The sequence below is a fragment of the Helianthus annuus genome, chromosome 11 (genome assembly GCF_002127325.2).
Source record: "Helianthus annuus cultivar XRQ/B chromosome 11, HanXRQr2.0-SUNRISE, whole genome shotgun sequence".
NCBI lineage: Eukaryota > Viridiplantae > Streptophyta > Magnoliopsida > Asterales > Asteraceae > Helianthus > Helianthus annuus.
Genome location: NC_035443.2, coordinates 68,565,104 through 68,584,934, shown reverse-complemented (window position 1 = coordinate 68,584,934; position 19,831 = coordinate 68,565,104). Strand labels below are relative to the sequence as shown.

The window sequence follows — 19,831 nt, the reverse complement described above, 5'->3', positions numbered from 1 at the left end:
AAGTTACTGAAATTGTTGAGTCTGGCTCTGAGGTGGTTGATAAAGCAGTTACTGAAGCAGTTAAGTCTGTTCCTGAAATCGTGGTTGAAGAGGTTATTGAAGTTGTTGATCAGGAAGTTCCGGAGGTCATTAAAGATGTTTCTATGGAAGATTCTGCAAAAGCTGAGGAATTTGTATCTGATGTTCTTAGTTTTCAATCTCGACGGGAGGAATTTGTCTATACTATGAAATCAATTTTACCTCCTAACGTCTTTGATTCTTTTGCAGATTATTTTGAAGATCCAAGAACCGGAACGTGTCCGAGATTCGTAGCAGAGAAAGAAGAAGTCGAGGAGATTATTGATGTGTCGAAGGAAATGACTGAAGAAACTCTAAAGGAGATTGCGGATAAAGCACTGATGAGCAAATTAAAAGAGGTAGATTCAGACATTCAGGAGTCAGTCGATAAAGTGTCAGGTCTAGGAGAGGAATCTGGAGTCTTAGAAGTCAACATGGTCAAGTCGTCTGAGTCGGAGTCAAATCCTGTTGGTAAAACTGTTTGTGATGATGAGATAATAGTAGAAAAATTTTCAATCTCTGATACACCGTGTCAACGTTGTTCACAACCATGCACGGAGTGTCTTGAAAAAGACACCATGTATCAGGAACTGAAACAACATGCAGATATGTTGAAGTTTGACTTAGGGCAAGTAAAAGAGGCATACGACACATTGTCTAGGTCAATAAAAATGATCCAAAATGAAAGTCTTGAAAACGATAAAGCAACCAAGCTGGCACAATCAACTTTATTTGACAAAAAAAGAGAAGTGAATTTTCATTTAGACACAATCGCATCTTTGAGAAAAGAGCTTGAGTTGACTAAAATTGAAAATGATAGAATTGATAAGAAATTGATGAGTTATGTGGCATCATCATATGTGTTAGAGCAAATAGTACCACAACAGCCACATGCTTCACCTGTCTTCAACAGAGTTCCACCCCCATTGTGGAATCATTATACACAGAAATATCCAGATGGGGTGGAAGCTGCTTTAAACATAAAACTAAAAACACTTGAAAATGATTTACCTGATAACATTGATATAACTTTCACTGCGTCTGACACTGACAACGAATCCCAGGTAATCAAAAATGTTATTGATTAGGTGTTGGACGATGATAGTGAGAAATCTGAGAAGGCAAAATCTGTGGAGTCCGGTAGTGATTCTGAGGAGGACGGAAACTTTTTAGATCGTTATTTGACGAAAACGGATAAAAGTGTGGATGATGATTCAATCATGGTGGCTTACACTATGGTTGGATCTGACAAACTTTACTCCAACCTCGAGTTTCCGCTTCAGAATGTTAAATTTGAGAATGTTCAAAAAGTGTTTAAGCTGATTGAGCTGAGCGTAAATGAGCTAAAGAAAAATGATTTCTTTTCAAAACTAAATGAGTCAGTTGGTTCGTCACGTCCTGCTAGTTCAGAAAAGGTAGAGGGGGTGGGTAAAAACCAAAACAAGAAAAATCAGTTAAAGAATACAGGTATTGGTTTTGACAAGAAAATGTCTAAGAAGTTGGTGAAACCAAAAGATAGAATTGATGATGTATTTGTTTGTGGTCCGAGCACTGAGACTGAAAAAGAGTATATTTTTAGTCAAAAGGCCGTGGACGATTTCAATGCAGCGCAAAAGCTGAAAGCAGAAACTGTTAGTAGCACATTTGTTGAGTATGATAAACGGGTATGCTATCGCTGCAATGAAGTCGGCCACATGGCAAAGCAGTGTAAGAAAGTGATCGAAAAACCGGTTGTGGTAAAAGCTGTTAAGAAACAAGTGGTTGAGAAACCGAAGGTTGAAAAACTTAAGGATAAAAACAAATATGTGCCAAAACAGACCATTCAAAAACTTCGACCAAAATCACCGGTCGTTGCAAAAGATAAACAAGTGATGGTTTCGCCGATCCGAATTCTCAAACGAGGTGAAAAGTTGAAGTCGGAGGATAAGCCAGAATCGATTTTCGAAATTGGCGAGTCTTCTAAGTTCCCCAAGACTTCAAAATTTTACCTTAAAGCAAAAACTTTTGAAAAACAATCATGGATTGCAAAATCTAAACCATCTGGTGAGATTAAAAAGATGGAAAATGTGTTGAAAAATGAGTCACAGTCTGTGAAAGATGATGTTGCTGTATTTGAGTCTGAAATTGATCAGTTTTTGTTGGAATTTCCCAAACTTCATAACAATGTGAAACAAGATAAAAAGGAAATTGAGCCAAACGTCACATTTAACTTTCCGAAAACAACTGAGAAATGCAATGTGGTTTTTGGTACAGTGTCGGAAGTTAAAAAGTCGTGGGCATCATTGTTTAACTGATGTGTTTGTGAATTGATTGCAGGAGCTGCCCAAGTCTGTGCTCTCAAGGTGGATAATGGACAGCGGAGCGTCGCGACATATGACGGGATCCTTAGCACTGTTGTATGATGTCAAAGCGATTAATGGAAGTTACGTTGGATTTGCCGGTAATCAAGGTGGAAGGATTGTTGGTCAGGGAATGCTCACGAACGGCATCATATCGTTTGACAAAGTGAATTATATTGTTGAACTGACGAACAATTTGTTAAGTATTTCGCAAATCTGCGACAAAGACTTTAGCGTACACTTTACAAAAACAGAATGTTTAGTTTTAAAACCAGGGTTTAAAGTCCCTGATGAGTTGGTTCTGTTGCGCGCCCCTAGGGTTAATGATCTTTACATTTTAGACATGAGCGCTGCAACACCAACAACTCCTCAAAAACAATGCTTTGTGACAAAATCTAAAGCAACTGAAAAAGAGTCGATTATGTGGCACAGAAAAATGGGTCATATACACATTCGTAAAATGAACTTTCTGGTGCACAACGATTTGGTAGAAGGTGTGAATGTTAAAAATTTTCATTTATCTGACGATTGTGTTGCATGTAAGAAAGGTAAACAGGTAAGGAAGTCTCATCCGCTAAAGATGATCAACACAATCCGGTTACCTCTCGAGAGATTGCATATGGATCTCTTTGGGCCGGTCAACGTCAAAAGCATTAGTGGAGATTCTTACTGTTTGGTGGTTACGGATGATTATACAAGATTTTTGTGGGTCGTTTGTTTGGAAAAGAAGGATGAAACGTTCGAGGCTTTAATGGTTTTGTTCAAAAAGATGGAAACAGTGTACAAGTTGCCGATCAGAAGAATACGAAGTGATAACGGAACGGAGTTCAAGAATAACAAAATGTACGAGTTCTGCAATGAGAAGGGGATACTACATGAATTCAGTGCACCATACACACCACAACAGAACGGTGTAGCTGAACGAAAGAATAGAACCCTGATCGAGACTGCACGTACAATGTTGGCCGATTCCAAGCTTCCAATTTTCTTCTGGAGTGAAGCAGTGTCAGCAGCCTGCTATACTTTAAATAGAGTTTTGACAGTGAAGAAATATAAAAAGACGTGTTTTGAGTTGTTACATCGCTATAAGCCAAATCTTGAGTTCTTGGAACCTTTTGGCTCTCCGTGTACGTTCATTGATGCTGATGGTAAATTCGGAGCGAAAGCAAATGAAGGATTTTTCGTAGGATACGCCAGCCCGTTAAAGAGGGTGTTTGTATCGTGTCTAGGAAAGGTGATTCAGGTCCATCATGTGGATTGTCAGAAGCATACGCCATCACAACAACTTCCCGGACAAAGATTCCTATTTGACTACGACAAACTCTGGGAATCATTTCATCTGTCGTCCGAGCCGAGTGAGGAGGAAATTGCTCTTATGTACCTGTATCAACAAAGTCAGTTGCAAGAGCCGGAATCTAGACAGCTAGATGTTCCTACACCCACCGTGGGCACTCACGATGATGAAGCTGGACCAAGTGGAACAGTTCATATACCGCCAGAGGAACCAGAGGAACCAGCTCCGTCATTTGACGTTTCTGACGACTCAGAGGAGGAACCCGCTCCTACCTTTGACGAGGAACCAAATGAGACATCAGAGGAGGCTGTTGATCAAATCGTTGATCTCGACATTTCAAATCTGGAATCGGAAGTTGTGGTGCCTGATACTGTTATGCCACGGACACTGTCTTATCATCCTTCAGAACAAATTATCGGCGATTTACAGAGTGGTGTCAAAACAAGACATCAGATAGATCAAGCTTTTACATGTTTTTATTCTGATATAGCTGATATGCAGAAAGAAGTCTCATACAAATGTTTTATTTCGCAGATTGAGCCCAGGACTTACAAAGAAGCGTTGACTGAAGACAGCTGGGTTAATGCAATGCAGGAAGAGCTGCAACAATTTGAGAAACTGGGCGTCTGGAGACTGGTCGATCTGCCGAAGAATCAGAAGCTGATAAAAACAAAATGGGTGTTTAAATGTAAACGTGATGATAGAGGAGTCGTGGTTAGGAACAAAGCACGTCTCGTGGTCCAGGGCTTCAGCCAGCAGGAGGGTATAGACTATGAAGAGGTTTATGCGCCGGTAGCAAGGCTTGAAGCAATCCGCATTTTTCTAGCCTTTGCTTCATGGAAAGATTTCAAAGTCTATCAACTCGACGTTAAATCGGCATTCCTGTATGGCAAATTCGAGAAGAAGTTTACGTGGGGCAACCACCGGGGTTTGCAGATCCGCTAAACAGAGACAAGGTGTATTTGCTGGATAAAGCTTTATACGGTCTCCACCAGGCCCCGAGAGCCTGGTATGAGACGCTTTCGACCTACTTGCTGGACAACGGGTTCACAAGAGGAACAGTAGATAGCACTTTGTTCACAAAAGAAGTAGCTGGCCACTTGCTGATTGTGCAGATCTATGTCGACGATATCATTTTTGGTTCCACCAACGACGAGTTATGCAAAGAGTTTGAAGTTGTGATGAAGAAGAAATTTGAAATGAGTTCGATGGGGGAGATGAAATTCTTCCTCGGGTTACAAGTTGAACAATTACCCGACGGAATTTTCATTCATCAATCGAAGTATGTAAAGGACATGCTGGATAAGTTTGACATGACAGACTGCAGTCCTGCATCAACCCCTCTAGCACAAAATCATGGTATCTGTCCGGATGAACAAGGTGTGAAGATGGATGAAACATTATACAGATCGATCATCGGATCGTTGATGTATCTTACAGCTTCCCCGCCCGACATCATGTATCCGACATGTTTGTGCGCTCGATATCAGTCAAACCCGAAGCAATCACACCTGACGATCGTCAAACGCATTTTACGGTATTTGAAGGGTTGCCCAAGCATCGGCTTGTGGTACCCTCATTCGGGGGATTTTACATTATCTGGTTTTGCTGATTCAGACTTCGGTAGTTGCAAGCAGAATGCTAAGTCCACCACTGCTGGGTGCCAGTTCTTCGGAACTCGGCTTGTTACCTGGCAGTGCAAGAAGCAAACTGCAGTCGCGCTCTCAACTTGTGAGGCTGAGTACGTCTCAGCCTCTAGCTGTTGTTCTCAGATTCTCTGGATTCAACAGCAGATGCGCGATTTCGGTCTGCAATTCTTGGATACTCCAATATTTGTGGACAATGAAGCGGCCATCAATGTTACGAAAAATCCGGTTCACCACTCAAAAACGAAACACATAGAAATCCGTCACCATTTTATTCGAGATTGTTACGAAAAGAAATTAATACGGATTGAACATGTGAGCACCGATGATCAGAAAGCTGATTTTTACACGAAACCGTTTGATAAAAAGAGATTTTATTATCTTTTAAGGTTAAATGGGTTAAAAAATCTGCAATCTGGGAGGGTTATCGAGTGTGAAGCCGAGCTGGGCGGCGATCTGACTTGAACCGTATCGAGTTGTCAACTTTTGTTTGTACAGTTGTATTTTCTGCTTTTCGTTAAAAACAAAAACACAAAAATATGTTTTAGTTTTAGGGGGAGATATTCGCAGAAAAATACAAAAACATGATAAAATCATAAAAATCCAAAAACATTAAAAAATGCAAAAAGAGCTGTGTAGTATAGGGGAAATGATAGTACATCAGCTAGACAGGCACAGTACGCTAAAGATATGTAATGAAAAATGCAATTAAGCAGTCTCGCTAAAGATGTGTCGGTAGGTTCTTACAAAATTAGTAGATCGGTTTGGGATATAAACTAAATTTAACTTGCGTTTTCGTGGGGAACACCTCCAGGATATATAGGTAACCCCTGAAATCCTGTTTGAAAGGTCCCGTATTCTGAGATACTAGGTCTTTATACTCGGTGATATCTGGGGTATTATCCCGGGACTTCTGCTGTATGGAAATACTGACCTAGTCCCCAGATAATACTTTATGCAAAAAGCTTTGAAACATAAGCTTCACCCTCAGCATGCTAATGAAACAATAAAATTGATAGTCGCTGCTGTTGAAATGCAAAAGATCCTCTAAAGGGACCCACCGAAAAGTCGAGCCGTCATCTCTCTGCTGAACGGAAGTTCTGACCTGAGCTCTCACGGTTTCGCATCTACCCCTAACAGATATCAGTTGTGGTATATTCACCTGTAAGACTGAATACTGGGATCCGGATACGGGAATATATACTGAGGTGGGAACACACGTTGACGTTTAAGTCTCTAAAACACTATTAACGTATCCTGAACAGTTTGAAAATTCTGTGAGAATTTAAAGTGGATCAATATACCGACAATCAACGCGAATTGTTTAAATGTTTAAAATGAAATATGCTTAACGGTGCTTGTGTTTTTGTCGGCAGCTGATATGATCCTCTAACACACTCGAAAAAATATTGTGTGTATATATTTCAGTTTGTACAGCTTTAAACCCAAAAAGATTTTATTTTCTCATTTTATTTTCGACAACTGATACTGGGGATTGAAAGTTCAAAGCCTGTATGCAGATCATGTCGGTGTCTGATGAGGGTTGGTTAAGCTATGATTGCAAACAAAGATCTGGTATGATGTTTGAAAGCTAAAAGGTGTAAATGGTTGAAAGCGTTGAAAAGTTCATTAAGTTGAACTATTTTTGAAGCAAAACGACAAAATACTTCATAAATCTGATCATCCAGGGCCATTAACTTGGACTTGGAAGATCAATCAGTTGTTCCAAGGTCATTAACTTGGACTTGGTCAACTGGGTGCCAGCATGTGAAATTGAACAAGTTGTAAAATGATTAAAAATTGAATTTTTTGAAAAGTTAAGTGTGGATCGCTTTTATGACATTCTTAAACCGCCTTTTTATCAAATGGTCATTGTGAACCGCTTATAGGACATGACGAATAAGCGGTTCAGACACTCATATATAAGGGACATGGTCCGCTTATTATGTCATTACCCTAAACCGCTTATACGACAATTGTCTCTGGGGCGATTCCACCTGTTTTATCGTGTTCATCAAGATTTCGTGCTGTTTTGATCTTGTTTTCACTTGTTCGTGTTAGATTACTACCTTTTACATCATGGGCAAGGTAAGCCATCTTTTAATTTCAGTTCTAAATGTGATAAATCATGTCAGTCGGCTTGTTTGTGTGAACAATTCATGTTTTAAGCATGTTAATGTCATGTTTGTGGGAAATGATTGTTGATTCAGTGTAGTATGATGATATTAGGTATTATATTACATGTTAATTGATGAGATTTGTACATTAGATGAGGGTTGTCGGAACTGAATGTGTTTAGATTCAGATCTAGAGTGTTTAAAACATAACTGTAGAAATTAAAAGACACCTCTAGAGTCGGATTTATGTGTAGAATCTGTTTGTAGCATCAATTTTAGGATTTAGAAATGTTTTACATATTTTGAGTTTAGGGTCGCTTTTACGGTAAGTTTGTTCTGAACCGCTCTTAAAACATACTTTGAATCGCTCATGTGTCCTATCTTGAATCGCTCATAAGTCACACTCTAGGACCGCTTTTGTGTATTTGGTTGAACCGCTCTTTTGTACATTCCAGGACCGCTTTTAAGACATATTAGGTTTGTATCGCTTATGTGACCAGGGGCGGATCGCTTTTTGTGTAAATATTATCTAGGATCGCTTTTTAGTCAAAAGATATGGATCGTCTTTAAGGTTGTACAGTTTATGAACCACTTTTATGGATGAAATGAGTTTGGATCGCTTATCTGGAATCGCTTTTTTGGTCAGTTTCAAAAGTTCAAAATTTTCTAAGTATTGTTTTCTGTTGTTGTTATGCAGGCTTCTACGAGTGTGTTGTTCGATCCAGTCCACAACAGTTGTGTGGATTTAGATGTGGAGAAATATCCGCTGTTATCTGAATTCAGCAGTATTCTGAGTTATATGGATAGTATACCAGTAAAGAAAGCGATGACGGAACAGAGGCCATTGTATCGATCACATATCAGCAGATTCTGGAAAAGTGCAAAGTATGACGAGGAAAACAAGGTGATTTCAGCAGAAGTGGAAGTAAATGGAAAGATAGAGACTATACTAGTGACTGAAGCGTTGGTTCGAGAAGTTATGAATTTCCCTGATGAGGCCAACTATCCAACTAGATTTCCTGAACGAATGGTGAAGGGTTACATGCTACGTTTGGGATACAGAAGCACGTTGAATACTGGGAACTACTTAAAGTCAAAATTTCAGAAATCATTCAAGTTCTTGATTCATTGTATTTTGATTTCCCTGAGTCACACAAAGGGTAGTTATGACCAGATGAGGGATTATCAAATGAATATGTTAACTGCTTTAGTGTTGAACAAGAAATACAACTTCTCGCACATCATTTTTCATTATATGGTGGAGAATCTAGCGTCAGATGTTAGAGTTTGGAGATATCCACGTTTTGTTCAAATGATGATTGATCGTGCTTATCCTGGTATTGACAGAGACATTAAGGATGATCTTCTTGTTCAAGCACACATGTCTAATATCTCGTTGAAGAACTTGGTCAAGTACCATCCTCATCATCCAGAGCCGGAGTTGGTGATTGAAAACTTCGGATTACTTAAAGGTGCAAGTTATGTGGATCCTGATCCAGAAAGTCATCAAAACTGGAGAAATGAAGAAGAAATGAAAGAAGCATTGTATGCTGTGGAGTTGAAGATAATTCAGGGTTTCAAACCAACAAAGAATGAGTGGTATGTGAAGGAGTCTGGGCGCAGACGTAGACTTGTAACTCCTGTAGCTGAAGGTGAAGGTTCTTCTTCAAAGCCAAAGAAGAAACACAAGAAGAAGGCTGAAACTGTGTTAGTTGATGAGTCTGAAGAAGAAGTTCCTGAAGTGAACATTGAAAAGGAACAAGAGGCGGCTAGTGTAGCACATATTGAAATTCATACAGAGTTGTTTACTGATAATGTTGACATTCCACAGGAGAAAGAGAAAGTGGTAGATGATGTTGAAGGCGACGATGTTGATAAAGACACTACTAGTTCTTCTAGTGGGTCTGTTTTTGAAGTAGTTGATGCAAGAGAGCGTGAAAGACGAATGAGAGAGGAGGTAGAAAAGGAGAAGTTACTCAGAAAGAGAAAGAGAGAAGAGAAAGAAGATGCACCTTATGAACCTTCTCCAGAACATGTTTCTGCATCACAGTCTACTCCTAAGAGTAAAAAGAAAGCTGGAGGTAGAAAGAAGGCTACTCCAAAGATAAAAGTGTCAAAGCGCCCTCAAAAGATCATGCAAACACAATCTACACCTCCACGTCAACAAACACCTCCACATCAACCAACACCTCCACAATCTCCAATACATCAATCACCACCTAGACAACCAACACCTCCACAATCTCCAATACATCAATCACCACCTAGACAACCAACACCACAACAATCGCCAAAACAACCTACTCCTCCATCACATTCAACACCACCCAGACAACCTACTCCACAACGACAACCATCTCCTCTGTTTCCACCATCACCACCTCCATATCAAACATATTATTCTTCACAAAATCTTTTTGGCACACCTCCAATTGCTCAAACACAACTAGGTTCTTCAAGTAGAGGCCTTGCGATACCGCATGATAATCTGCTAGATGTTGATTTTGATTTTGCAAACAATTCTCAAGTCTTGAAGTTGGAAAAGAGAATTGATGAGGTGATAGCAGAAAACAAAAAGTTGGCGGATGAATGCAAAAGAATTGCTGAGAGAGAAAAGTCTCTTGCTGGTAAGGTGCAGAGATTAGAAGGTGAAAACAAAGTGTTGGAACTGAAGATTGAAGTTGATCAGACGGAAATTGATGCTTTGAAAGTTAGAGTGTCTGAGTTAGAAGAGGAGAAGAGTCGTCGAGAAAGTGAAAACGAGTACTATAAGTTGAAAAATAAAGAGCTTATGGCTGCTAAAGCGTTGCATGAACACAAGTTCTACATGCTGAATAGAGTTGTGGAAAGCATGTTAGAAACAACAGTGGATCAGAAGTATGAAGAGTTGAAATTAGAGGATCTTCGTGCTGAACGTAAAGCAGAAGTAGAAAGGCAAATGAAAGATAAAGGTAAGGCTGTTGAAGGAAGTTCCGTAATGTCTATTGTGCCTTCAATGGTGATAGATAATCCAGTGCCTATATCCTCAGTTCCTGGTATAGTTGAAGAAGAAATTCAATCGCCAAAGTTAATTGGTGGCGAAGAAGAAGAGGATGATGGTGATGATGATGAGGAAGAGTTTGTTTATTCTGCAAGCAGTCACAGTTCGAAAGGTGATGATGATGATGACGCTGCAGGAAGTTCTGGTGTGAGAGTTACTGAAGCTTCAAAAGAAAAAGTCGTTGAAGATCTGCTAAACGATACAGTTAATGAAGAAAGTGGGGAAGCTGAGAGAAAAGGGAGTCGAGTAAGAATCAGATTGTCGAACATCATGAACCGTTGTTCTTATGTCTAGATGTGTATAGGGAGATGTTAAACGATGTAAATCCCGAGAATCCAATTGATCTTGAAGCTGATCTGGAATCTTTTGATATCAATAAACAGAAAGATTACAAGTATAACTATGTTGAGGATGCAGATCAGTACGATAGGGTTGAAGTAGAGGATTGTTCTGATAATGAGGATGTCCCTGAAGATACATCAAAACTTCCGACGTTAATGGAGTTTTTCGCAGCAGAAAACAGAGAAGAGTTGCGTCAGAAAGTGACTGAAGCGGTGAATGAAAATGTGTTCGAGTGCTTGAGAAAAGAAGCTGAACAAGAAAATCAATCAAATGTTGAGAAAGAAGATCATTCAAAATGGTTTAAAGACAGTCATGAAAGAAAGTTCAAGAGGCCTTTGAAGTTTTTCCAACGTGATAGATCTATTTCTCTTGGTGATATCATCAGTTGGGGTTTTCTTCCTCAAGTCAACGCCTATGCAGTTAGAAGAGAATATGGTGTCCAATACTTTAAACGTTTATATGACATTATGTCATTACCATGGTGGGATGTCGATGAGTTATCTCAGGTGAGAACGTTGGAGTATCATGTGAGACAGAATGATAAAGCTATGTGGGGATATATCAAGTACGAGACTCTAAGAGGTTATCTGAAATGGAAACCTCATCGTCCAAGACGGGTTGAAAGAGTAGATCCTGAAACTGGTGTAAGGGAAACTATTCTGAATGTAAAGCCTCCAAGAACCATGACGACGATTCCTATGCTAGAAATGGAACAAGATTTTTACAAAGGGTTCATTGATTGGGTGTATAGCTGTCTTACAACTGAAGCTATCATTACATACAGAGCTGGTAGTGAGCTGAGATATATTCGTGTCTATATAAAGCAGAAGATAAAGATCAAGCTCAACAGTTCCAACGCGTTGTATCATTGTGCTTTCAAAAAGGAATCAATTCCGAAAGCAAGTGGAAATCGTCTTGGTGGGCATTGGATGAAAAGATGAAGAAGAAAGCTAAACGTGAACGTGAACGTGAAAATCGTAGGATGGAAGAGAAAAGAGGAAAGTTTTTGAAGAAACAACAGGAAGAAGAGAAGGCAGAGAAGCGAAAGCGTGAAAAGATCAGAGTTGCATTAAGCAGGAAGCCTAAAGGGCGTGAAGAACATTACAAAGCTGCTATCTGAAGACCAATTTTCAAGACAAAGACTGCGGCTTCATCCAAGGGGGAGTTTGTTGGTGCATAATGTCTAAAGCCTGCGTCTTTGTGAAGTTAGATTAACGTATATGGTCTAGATAGGTTATTTTGTAATAGCTCAGGGGTTAAAAGTGTAATTATATGAAAGTAATGTTGCTGGACCGCTTTTGTGACATTTGTCCACAAAAGCGACCCAAGCTGGATCGCTCATGTGGACATGTCACATGAGCGGTTCCAGAAATCTATAAATACCCCTGTGCTCCTTTCATTTGTAACGTTGTCTTGTGCTGTACGTCGAACTGCTGACCGTTTGGCAATCGTTATCAAGTGAAGTAAAAGTGATTAAAGTGTAGATCTCTCTGTTTTCTACTCCTTTCTATCAGTTTTATCATCGTATCATGCTGAAAATGTGTTTCCGCCACATTTTCAGTAAGCACTAGCTCTGATTGACTCATTAGTGTGGTCAAAACTGATCCTACAACAACCACCTCACCCATCATCACCACCAATAGATTTGAGTACCATCAAACCTTAACACTTGATTTAAGAGTGAGAGGTACTATATGGTTTGGGGTTTTTTGGGGGTTTGACGAGAATTCAACGGGTTCCAATGGTAGGAATGGAGGGGTTGGTAGGAATGGAGGGGTGAAGGATGGTTGTGGTGAACCATGGCTGAACGGTGGGGATGGTGGTTTTGAATGATGCGTGGTGAACCATGGGCGTTCCGGTGATGGTAATGGCATGTGGTGGTGGGGTAAGATGTGGTGGCGATGGGCGTTTACTTATTATTTTAGAGATAGAGAAAGGGAGGGAGATAGAGATAGAGAAAGAATATAGGGGTTGGGGGTGGGGTGTTCTAGTTATTTTTATTGTTTTAATTGCCACATAAGTTGTCATCTCACAAAAAAGGCCACCCTATAAAAAGACTAACTAGTGAAAGTTAAAGTTATATAAATCTAACTAATAAACCTTATTAATTTATTTTAACCTTTAAAAAAAGTTTATTGCCGGTTTAGAAATGCTTGGAGCCTCCACCCGACCCGACTGGTATCCGATGATATTTGAATCCACGCACCCGGAAAACCTTCTGAGATTCCAGATCAAAGCCTTCAACACTGCTACCATTAGCCTAGCAACGACGCGCTGCTTAAACCCTACAAACAAAGAATCCCTAGGGTTTCATCGATTGAAATGTTCAAAAAGTAAGTGCCGACTTTCATTTTTCTTTCAGTTTGTTTATACTCTATGTATCAATTACATGTATATATTAAGCGTCATTCATTTCTCTTCTGTTGTTTGATCTGATTATCTCATTGAAAGTGCTTCTTCTTTCTGAGGAACCGATTGAGATTTAGCTAAAATATGTTGTGATACTGTGTATGTTTAAAATTGAATCTACAATCGTATTCACTCTTAGTAGCGGCAATTGCATTACTTCAAAATCCATAGAATATACACTAATTACTATCAATTAGTAGGTGTTCTTGTATTATGATGTTGTAGGTTTAGAAATGGATTGGAGTTTTAGTTGTTTCTGGTAATCTAGGTTTTCATCTGCTTCATTTATTGAAGAGTGAGTTCCGGCTTGATTTTCCTTTGAAATTGTTTATATTGTATGTATCAAATTACATGTGTATTCATGTCATTTATTTCTGTTCTATTGATTGAGATTAAGCAAAAGAAGCTATGATATTGTGTGTGTTTTAAGACTGAATCTACAATCAGGTTCAATCTTTGTAGGGGCAATCACATTACTTCAAACTGTAGGATATATTGTAATGTTCTAGGTTTAAAAATGGATTGGAATTTTAGTTGTTTCTGGTAATCTAGGTTTTCATTTGCTTCATTGGTTGAAATGTATGTAAAATGAGTGATGGATTTGATTTTCTTTTGAATTTGTTTATACTAGTGGGATTCCCGTGCGCTTCACTGCGGGCTTTTGGTCATTAGTTGAAATGTATGTAAAATGAGTGATGATTTGATTTTCCTTTGAATTTGTTTACACTAGTGGGATTCCCGCGCGCTTCGCTGCGGGCTTTTGGTCATTATCGGTCTGGTTCATTATAGTACTAGTACGATACCGGCACTCGGCATAGCAATCGTTGCCAATCGACATGTTTTTTACATTGATTGAAAACCCATAAAAACGAATACTCATACCGGTACCGGTGTTGTTTGGTTGGTATCAGTCCGTTAGATACCATTATCGTACAGACACTCGATATAGCTTACAATGCCAAAAAACTACTTTATTGTGAATATTATTTTGTGTTCAATGAATTTTATGCTGCCACGTTGAGAATTCTATAAAAACGAATATGGTACCGTTATCGATGTTGTTTGGTCGGTATATATTCGGTTTGTGATGATAAAAAAGCAACCATATATGACCTGTTCGATTACCGATGTCGTTTGGTCGGTATATGTTCGGTTTGTGATGATAAATAAAATCAACTATATATGACCCGTTCGAATACCGATGTTGTTTGGTCGGTATATGTTCGGCTTGTGATGATAAAAAAATCAATTATATGTGACCCGTTCGAGTAGAACTTTTATCGAATTGTACATTATATTAGGCACATGATGACGTTAATAATAAAGAACTATGCCGATGTTATATGGTACCGGTACTGATGTTGTTCAAACAGTATCAATAATTAAAAAAAAGAAAATCATTAAAAGTTAAAATTAAAGAAATATTTGTAAGGTTCAAGGTTTAAAAGAACGGAAACGAGTTTTGAGGCGTTTTCCCTTCGCCTCACGAGGCGTAAGCCTCAAGGCGAAACGAGGCGTACGGCCAAGGCGGTATTAATACATAAATATAAAAATTATATATATTATGAAAATAATAATACTAACTAAGTTCATCATCAGATTCATCAAAATCATCAAAAAACACACATAAAAAAGAGATGAAATGCTTGAAATTGACACAAAAAGTCAAAAACATCAAAAACAGCTATCAAAATCCCCTGAGGCGCAGCTTTCTTAGCACCTCAGCCCCTCTGAGGCGCTTATACATTAAAAACACCATGAGGCGCTCCTCAAACTCGTTTTTTGGCCGTTTCGCCTCGAGGCGCGCCTTGAGGCGCACGCCTCAAGCGTTTTTTAAACCATGGTAAGGTTAAAACTAAATATAATAATAATAATAATAATCTATTGTAATATTGAAATGATAAAAATATGAAAAAAGAAACTATATATATTATTATAAAAATCAAATTGCTATTCATGCTTACTTTCCAATTATATATAATATATTAAATTATATCTCTCGATGTCTCGATTTAAAGTGCTTGTTATGTTGTTTTTTGTTCTGTTGCATGATCTTATTATCTGATTTAAAGTGCTTATTATCTGTGTGTGTTTAAGATTGAATCTACAGGTGTATTCACTCTTCGCAGATGCAATCGCATAACTTCAATTTGTAGATTACTATCAGCCAGGAAGTATTGTGATGTTATAGGTTTAGAAATGGATTGGATATTTACTTATTCCTGGTAATCTTGGTTTTGATCTAATTGAAATGTTAAATAAGTGAGTGCCAACTTTGATTTTTCTTTGAATTTATTTATAATTGTATGTTTTCGACTTTTGATTACATGTGTATTGAGTGTCATTGGTTTTTGTTCTGTTGTATGATTATAGTATCTGATTGAAAGTTATTGTTATGCTTTGGGAACTGATTGAGACTCAGCTAAAAGATGCTGTGTTATCTTGTGCGTTTTAGATTGAATCTACGTTCATAATCACTCTTTGTAGATGCAATCACATTACTTCAAGTTACAGCATATAAACTAATTACTATCAGTTTGGAAGTGTTGTAATGTTTAGGGTTATAAATGGAATGGATTTTAGTTGTTGCTGGTAATCTAGGTTCATGTTTCACTTTACTAATATCATGTTGCATTTTGTGACCCTTAGGTTTACCTCAGAAGATGTATCAGGGCAAAATCAAGTCAAAGCTTCTGTGCAAAGAAAAATTCGACAAAGTATTGCTGATGAGGTTCTAGGAGCATTTATTTTTGAAATTTTAATAAAATACTTGTTAACAGGATTAATTCACTGATATTTGACATCTGTGTTTTTTGCAGTACCCAGGATTAGAACTAGTTTTGGATGATCTGCTTCCGAAGAAGTCTCCGCTCATTGTTGCTAAATGGTTATCCTTTTTTACTGTGTTTATTTGCTTTCTCATATGTTCATGTTCAAAAACAGTTATGTTCCTTAACAAAGTCTCTTAACATTCTTCATTGGTTGTTTTTCCTTTTAATGTTGTTAGTCAAAATCATCTGAATCTGGTTGTGGTGAACAATGTGCCACTGTTTTTCAACATACGGGATGGGCCCTATATGCCTACGCTACGTCTTCTTCATCAATGTGAGTATATATTGGTTTGGCAAAATATCTTTACTTTTCGTTATGAGCTTGAATTGCTTTGAAAGAAAAAGCTTGGATATTGCGTTATTGTGAAACAGCTTATAATTACTGGAAACATTATATTGTTGTGGATTATATTTATATGATATATTACAGTACACGGAAACCCCTCTTTTGAATAATAATACGTATGAACAGACCAGTTACTAAAGTTCCACTGTGATTACATTGCTTCTAATAGTATAGTCTTAAATGTCATCATGAATCATGATGTAATGATTTATGAGTCTTTGAGAAAATTCATCTTGATTTGGATGTTTTGGACAAGAATATTCACCGTTGGGTGAGCATTGTTGTGCAATGTATGCTTGAAGTTGCCTTACTGATCTACATGCATGGGTTATTCATAAGAAAATAAAAAAAAATGACAAAAAGTGTTGATTTGTCAATTCTGATCTGATACGGTCAGTGTTGCTCAATCGCATACTAAAAATGTCCAGTTTCAACCCAAACCTGTTTTGATCTCTTGTCCAATCGCCCCATCTTGCCATCTATAGCAAGTCATTGAAAAGTGTACATTTGTATCATTTGGAATACCCGCTTTTCCATGAAGTAGTTCAACAAGAATTTGAGATACAATATTGAGTTCACATTATGTTTCATACCATCTAACAACCTTTCATTACCGTCATTTAGCTCAATGAATTTCATCATAATAAAATGTTTGTCTTGTCTATCTGCGTATAGATCCAACCATTATGAAGAAACTACAAGTGGACAGGGGCGCAATAAAATTTGTTCTTGCTGGCGCAAATATCATGTGTCCTGGTCTTACATCTCCTGGAGGGGTCTTAGATGAGGAAGTGGGTGCAGAAACACCAGTGGTAAGTGAAAGGCTATAACAGTTGGAGCTTAGTATACGTGTTAGTTTACATTCATATTTGGTTGCTATCAGTTCCTTCGTGTTAATCTTTTAGACGTACTAGTTCTAAGATAAAACCATTTGTTTCCTAGCTTTTATTAAATAGTACCTAATTGGTTATTCTGTTACTGTATCAGGCTATAATGGCTGAAGGGAAGCAACATGCTCTTGCTATTGGCTTTACAAAAATGTCAGCAAAAGATATGTAAGTAAAGGATTCTCTCTCATTTCAGTATCTTTTTGGGTGAAAATCATAATACCATATGATCGGAAAAAAATATACAGTTATTTGCTTAAAATCTCTTGCCATTGTTCTTTCGGATGAAAGTAGCATCATATGACTGGGAAAGTACCCACCAGGTGAGAAATTGTGGTGTGATTCCAGATGGGTGACGGGACTTTTTGAACTAGGGAAAAAATGAATTTGGGTACTGCAGAAATCGCCATATATGATGAGCACTATTGTTTGGAAACACTTAGTTTAATTAGCTCATTGCTTGTTAACCTTACTAAAAGGAAAAAAAAGGCATATGCTATTTGCAAATTACGACATGTATTCGTTACTGATATCACATGTCATATAAAATAAACTTATAACTGATATCAACGAAAAAAATGGAAGGCACAAATTGAGGTGATGAACACGATTTTTAGTGTAATTGCTTATTGTTGTATCCTGTAAAAAAATATGGCAAGACTTAAAAAGATGAAAGACACTAATCGATACTTGTTATATTTTGTTACTACTGCTTATTGTTGTATCCTGTAAAAAATATGGCAAGACTCAAAAAGATGAAAGACGCTAATCTATACTTGTTATATTTTGTTACTACTGCAGAAAGGCAATCAACAAGGGTATTGGTGTGGATAATATGCATTATCTTAACGATGGTCTTTGGAAGGTATATTATATATGAACATTTGCATCTTTGAGAAACTATAAATTTTATCTAGCTATCTTGTTTTTAAGGTAATTCCTGGGTTATGGACATAGATAGAGAAATGGGTAGAGAGAGGGGTTGGTTGAATAATGGGTCAAAACAGGTTATGTTGAGGCAAAGCAGTTTTGGTTGGGTTGGGCTATGGTTGACTAGAACCAAGTTTTGCTCAAAACTATTATTTGTACAATACTTAGGTGGTGTTTGTTTTTCTAAAAAAGATCTGCGCAGCCTCTTCTGTCTGCACCGCGTAGACCGCGCGCAGACATTTTTATCTGCAGACTGTTTGTTTTTCTGAAGACGTTTCATTAAAAAACATCTGTGCGAGCTCTTCTTGGTGTAGACTTGGCCCAACCACTTCTACGATCTTCTAAGGTTTGCAGAGGGTTAAGCACCACCACCCACCACTACCGTCCGTACACCACCACCAGTTTATTTTATAAGTCTAAATACGTTAAAAAACAAACAACCTTCTTCTTGCAGACTGCAGAGGTTTGATCCACCTCTTTTTCTACAGATGTCTGCAGATGTGGTCCGTAGAATGCAGACATTTTACCTCTTAAAAAACAAACAGCACCTTAGGTTGTCAACTCCTTTTAGAAGTCATTTTCTTTGAAAATGCTAATATTGTAGATGGAATAGACATGGTACTACTCATGTTGTATAATCTCCGCACATATTTTTTTTCTCTAAGAATGAAAGATGGTTTGAAGTAGTAGATGGAATAGCATATATTATTTGTCTGTCCAACGGGCAAAAAAGGGTTTAGCATAAGGGGATACATATGGGAAAAAGTGTCAAAATGTATTTTTTAATGCATAGCCTAAGTGGATACATGTCAAGTCGACTTGTTTTAACCATACCTCAAAGTAACCCATTACCCAATATGCGTGACCCGTTTGTTTGCCATATTATGTTTGGAGAATGTTTAACCAACTCGACTATGCTCAGCAATTTTGGTTCATTTGTAGTTTTGCTGTCTTTGGTAACTTCAAAGTTTGTTTTAATTCTGGTTTGCAGATGGAACGTCTAGATTGAGTTTGCATCCTTCTCTTTTTTAGGTTCTCTTACTCTTTCCATGTAAGTTTTTAGCCAGCCTGAACGAACGTTGGCGAGACTTGTTTGTCTTATTGTATTCGTATACTTGTATTTTGGACTCCATGATTGTTTGATCTTTTTTGTTTTCCTTTGGTTTATGTGACATTTTTGCTCTTATAACTCTTTGGTCCTGGGTTACTAACTCCATGGTTATAGCTCATTTGAGAGTGATTTGTTTATTTCTATTTTTGAGTAAATTGCCATTTTAGTCCCTGTGGTTTGGGCCATTTTAGTCCCTGTGGTTTGGGCCATTTTGTCAGTTTAGTCCAAAGGTTTCATTTTTAACATCTGGATCCAAAAAGGTTTCATCGTTGCCATTTTGGTCCAACTGACTTAACTCCATCCATATCTGTTAAAGCTGCCAAGGGCATTTTTGTCATTTCATTTTGGTCCAGCTGACTTAACTCCATCCATATCTAACAAAAATGCCCTTGGCAGCTTTAACAGATATGGATGAAGTTAAGTCAGTATGACCAAAATGGCAACGATGAAACCTTTTTGGATCCAGATGTTAAAAATGAAAC

General features: G+C 38.0%; 1 protein-coding gene across 1 annotated transcript; it reads left to right on the top strand.

Annotated features, from left to right (window-relative positions):
• The first annotated feature begins 13,012 nt into the window (after window positions 1–13,012).
• On the top strand, window positions 13,013–19,486 carry LOC110890491 (malignant T-cell-amplified sequence 1-A). The gene is made up of 8 exons (XM_022138101.2): window positions 13,013–13,168; window positions 15,894–15,975; window positions 16,064–16,131; window positions 16,252–16,349; window positions 17,097–17,233; window positions 17,409–17,476; window positions 18,110–18,173; window positions 19,230–19,486. Exons 1-8 carry the CDS (start codon window positions 13,158–13,160, stop codon window positions 19,245–19,247), a joined length of 546 nt encoding a protein of 181 aa, XP_021993793.1. The 5' UTR covers window positions 13,013–13,157; the 3' UTR covers window positions 19,248–19,486.
• Window positions 19,487–19,831: the final 345 nt, after the last annotated feature.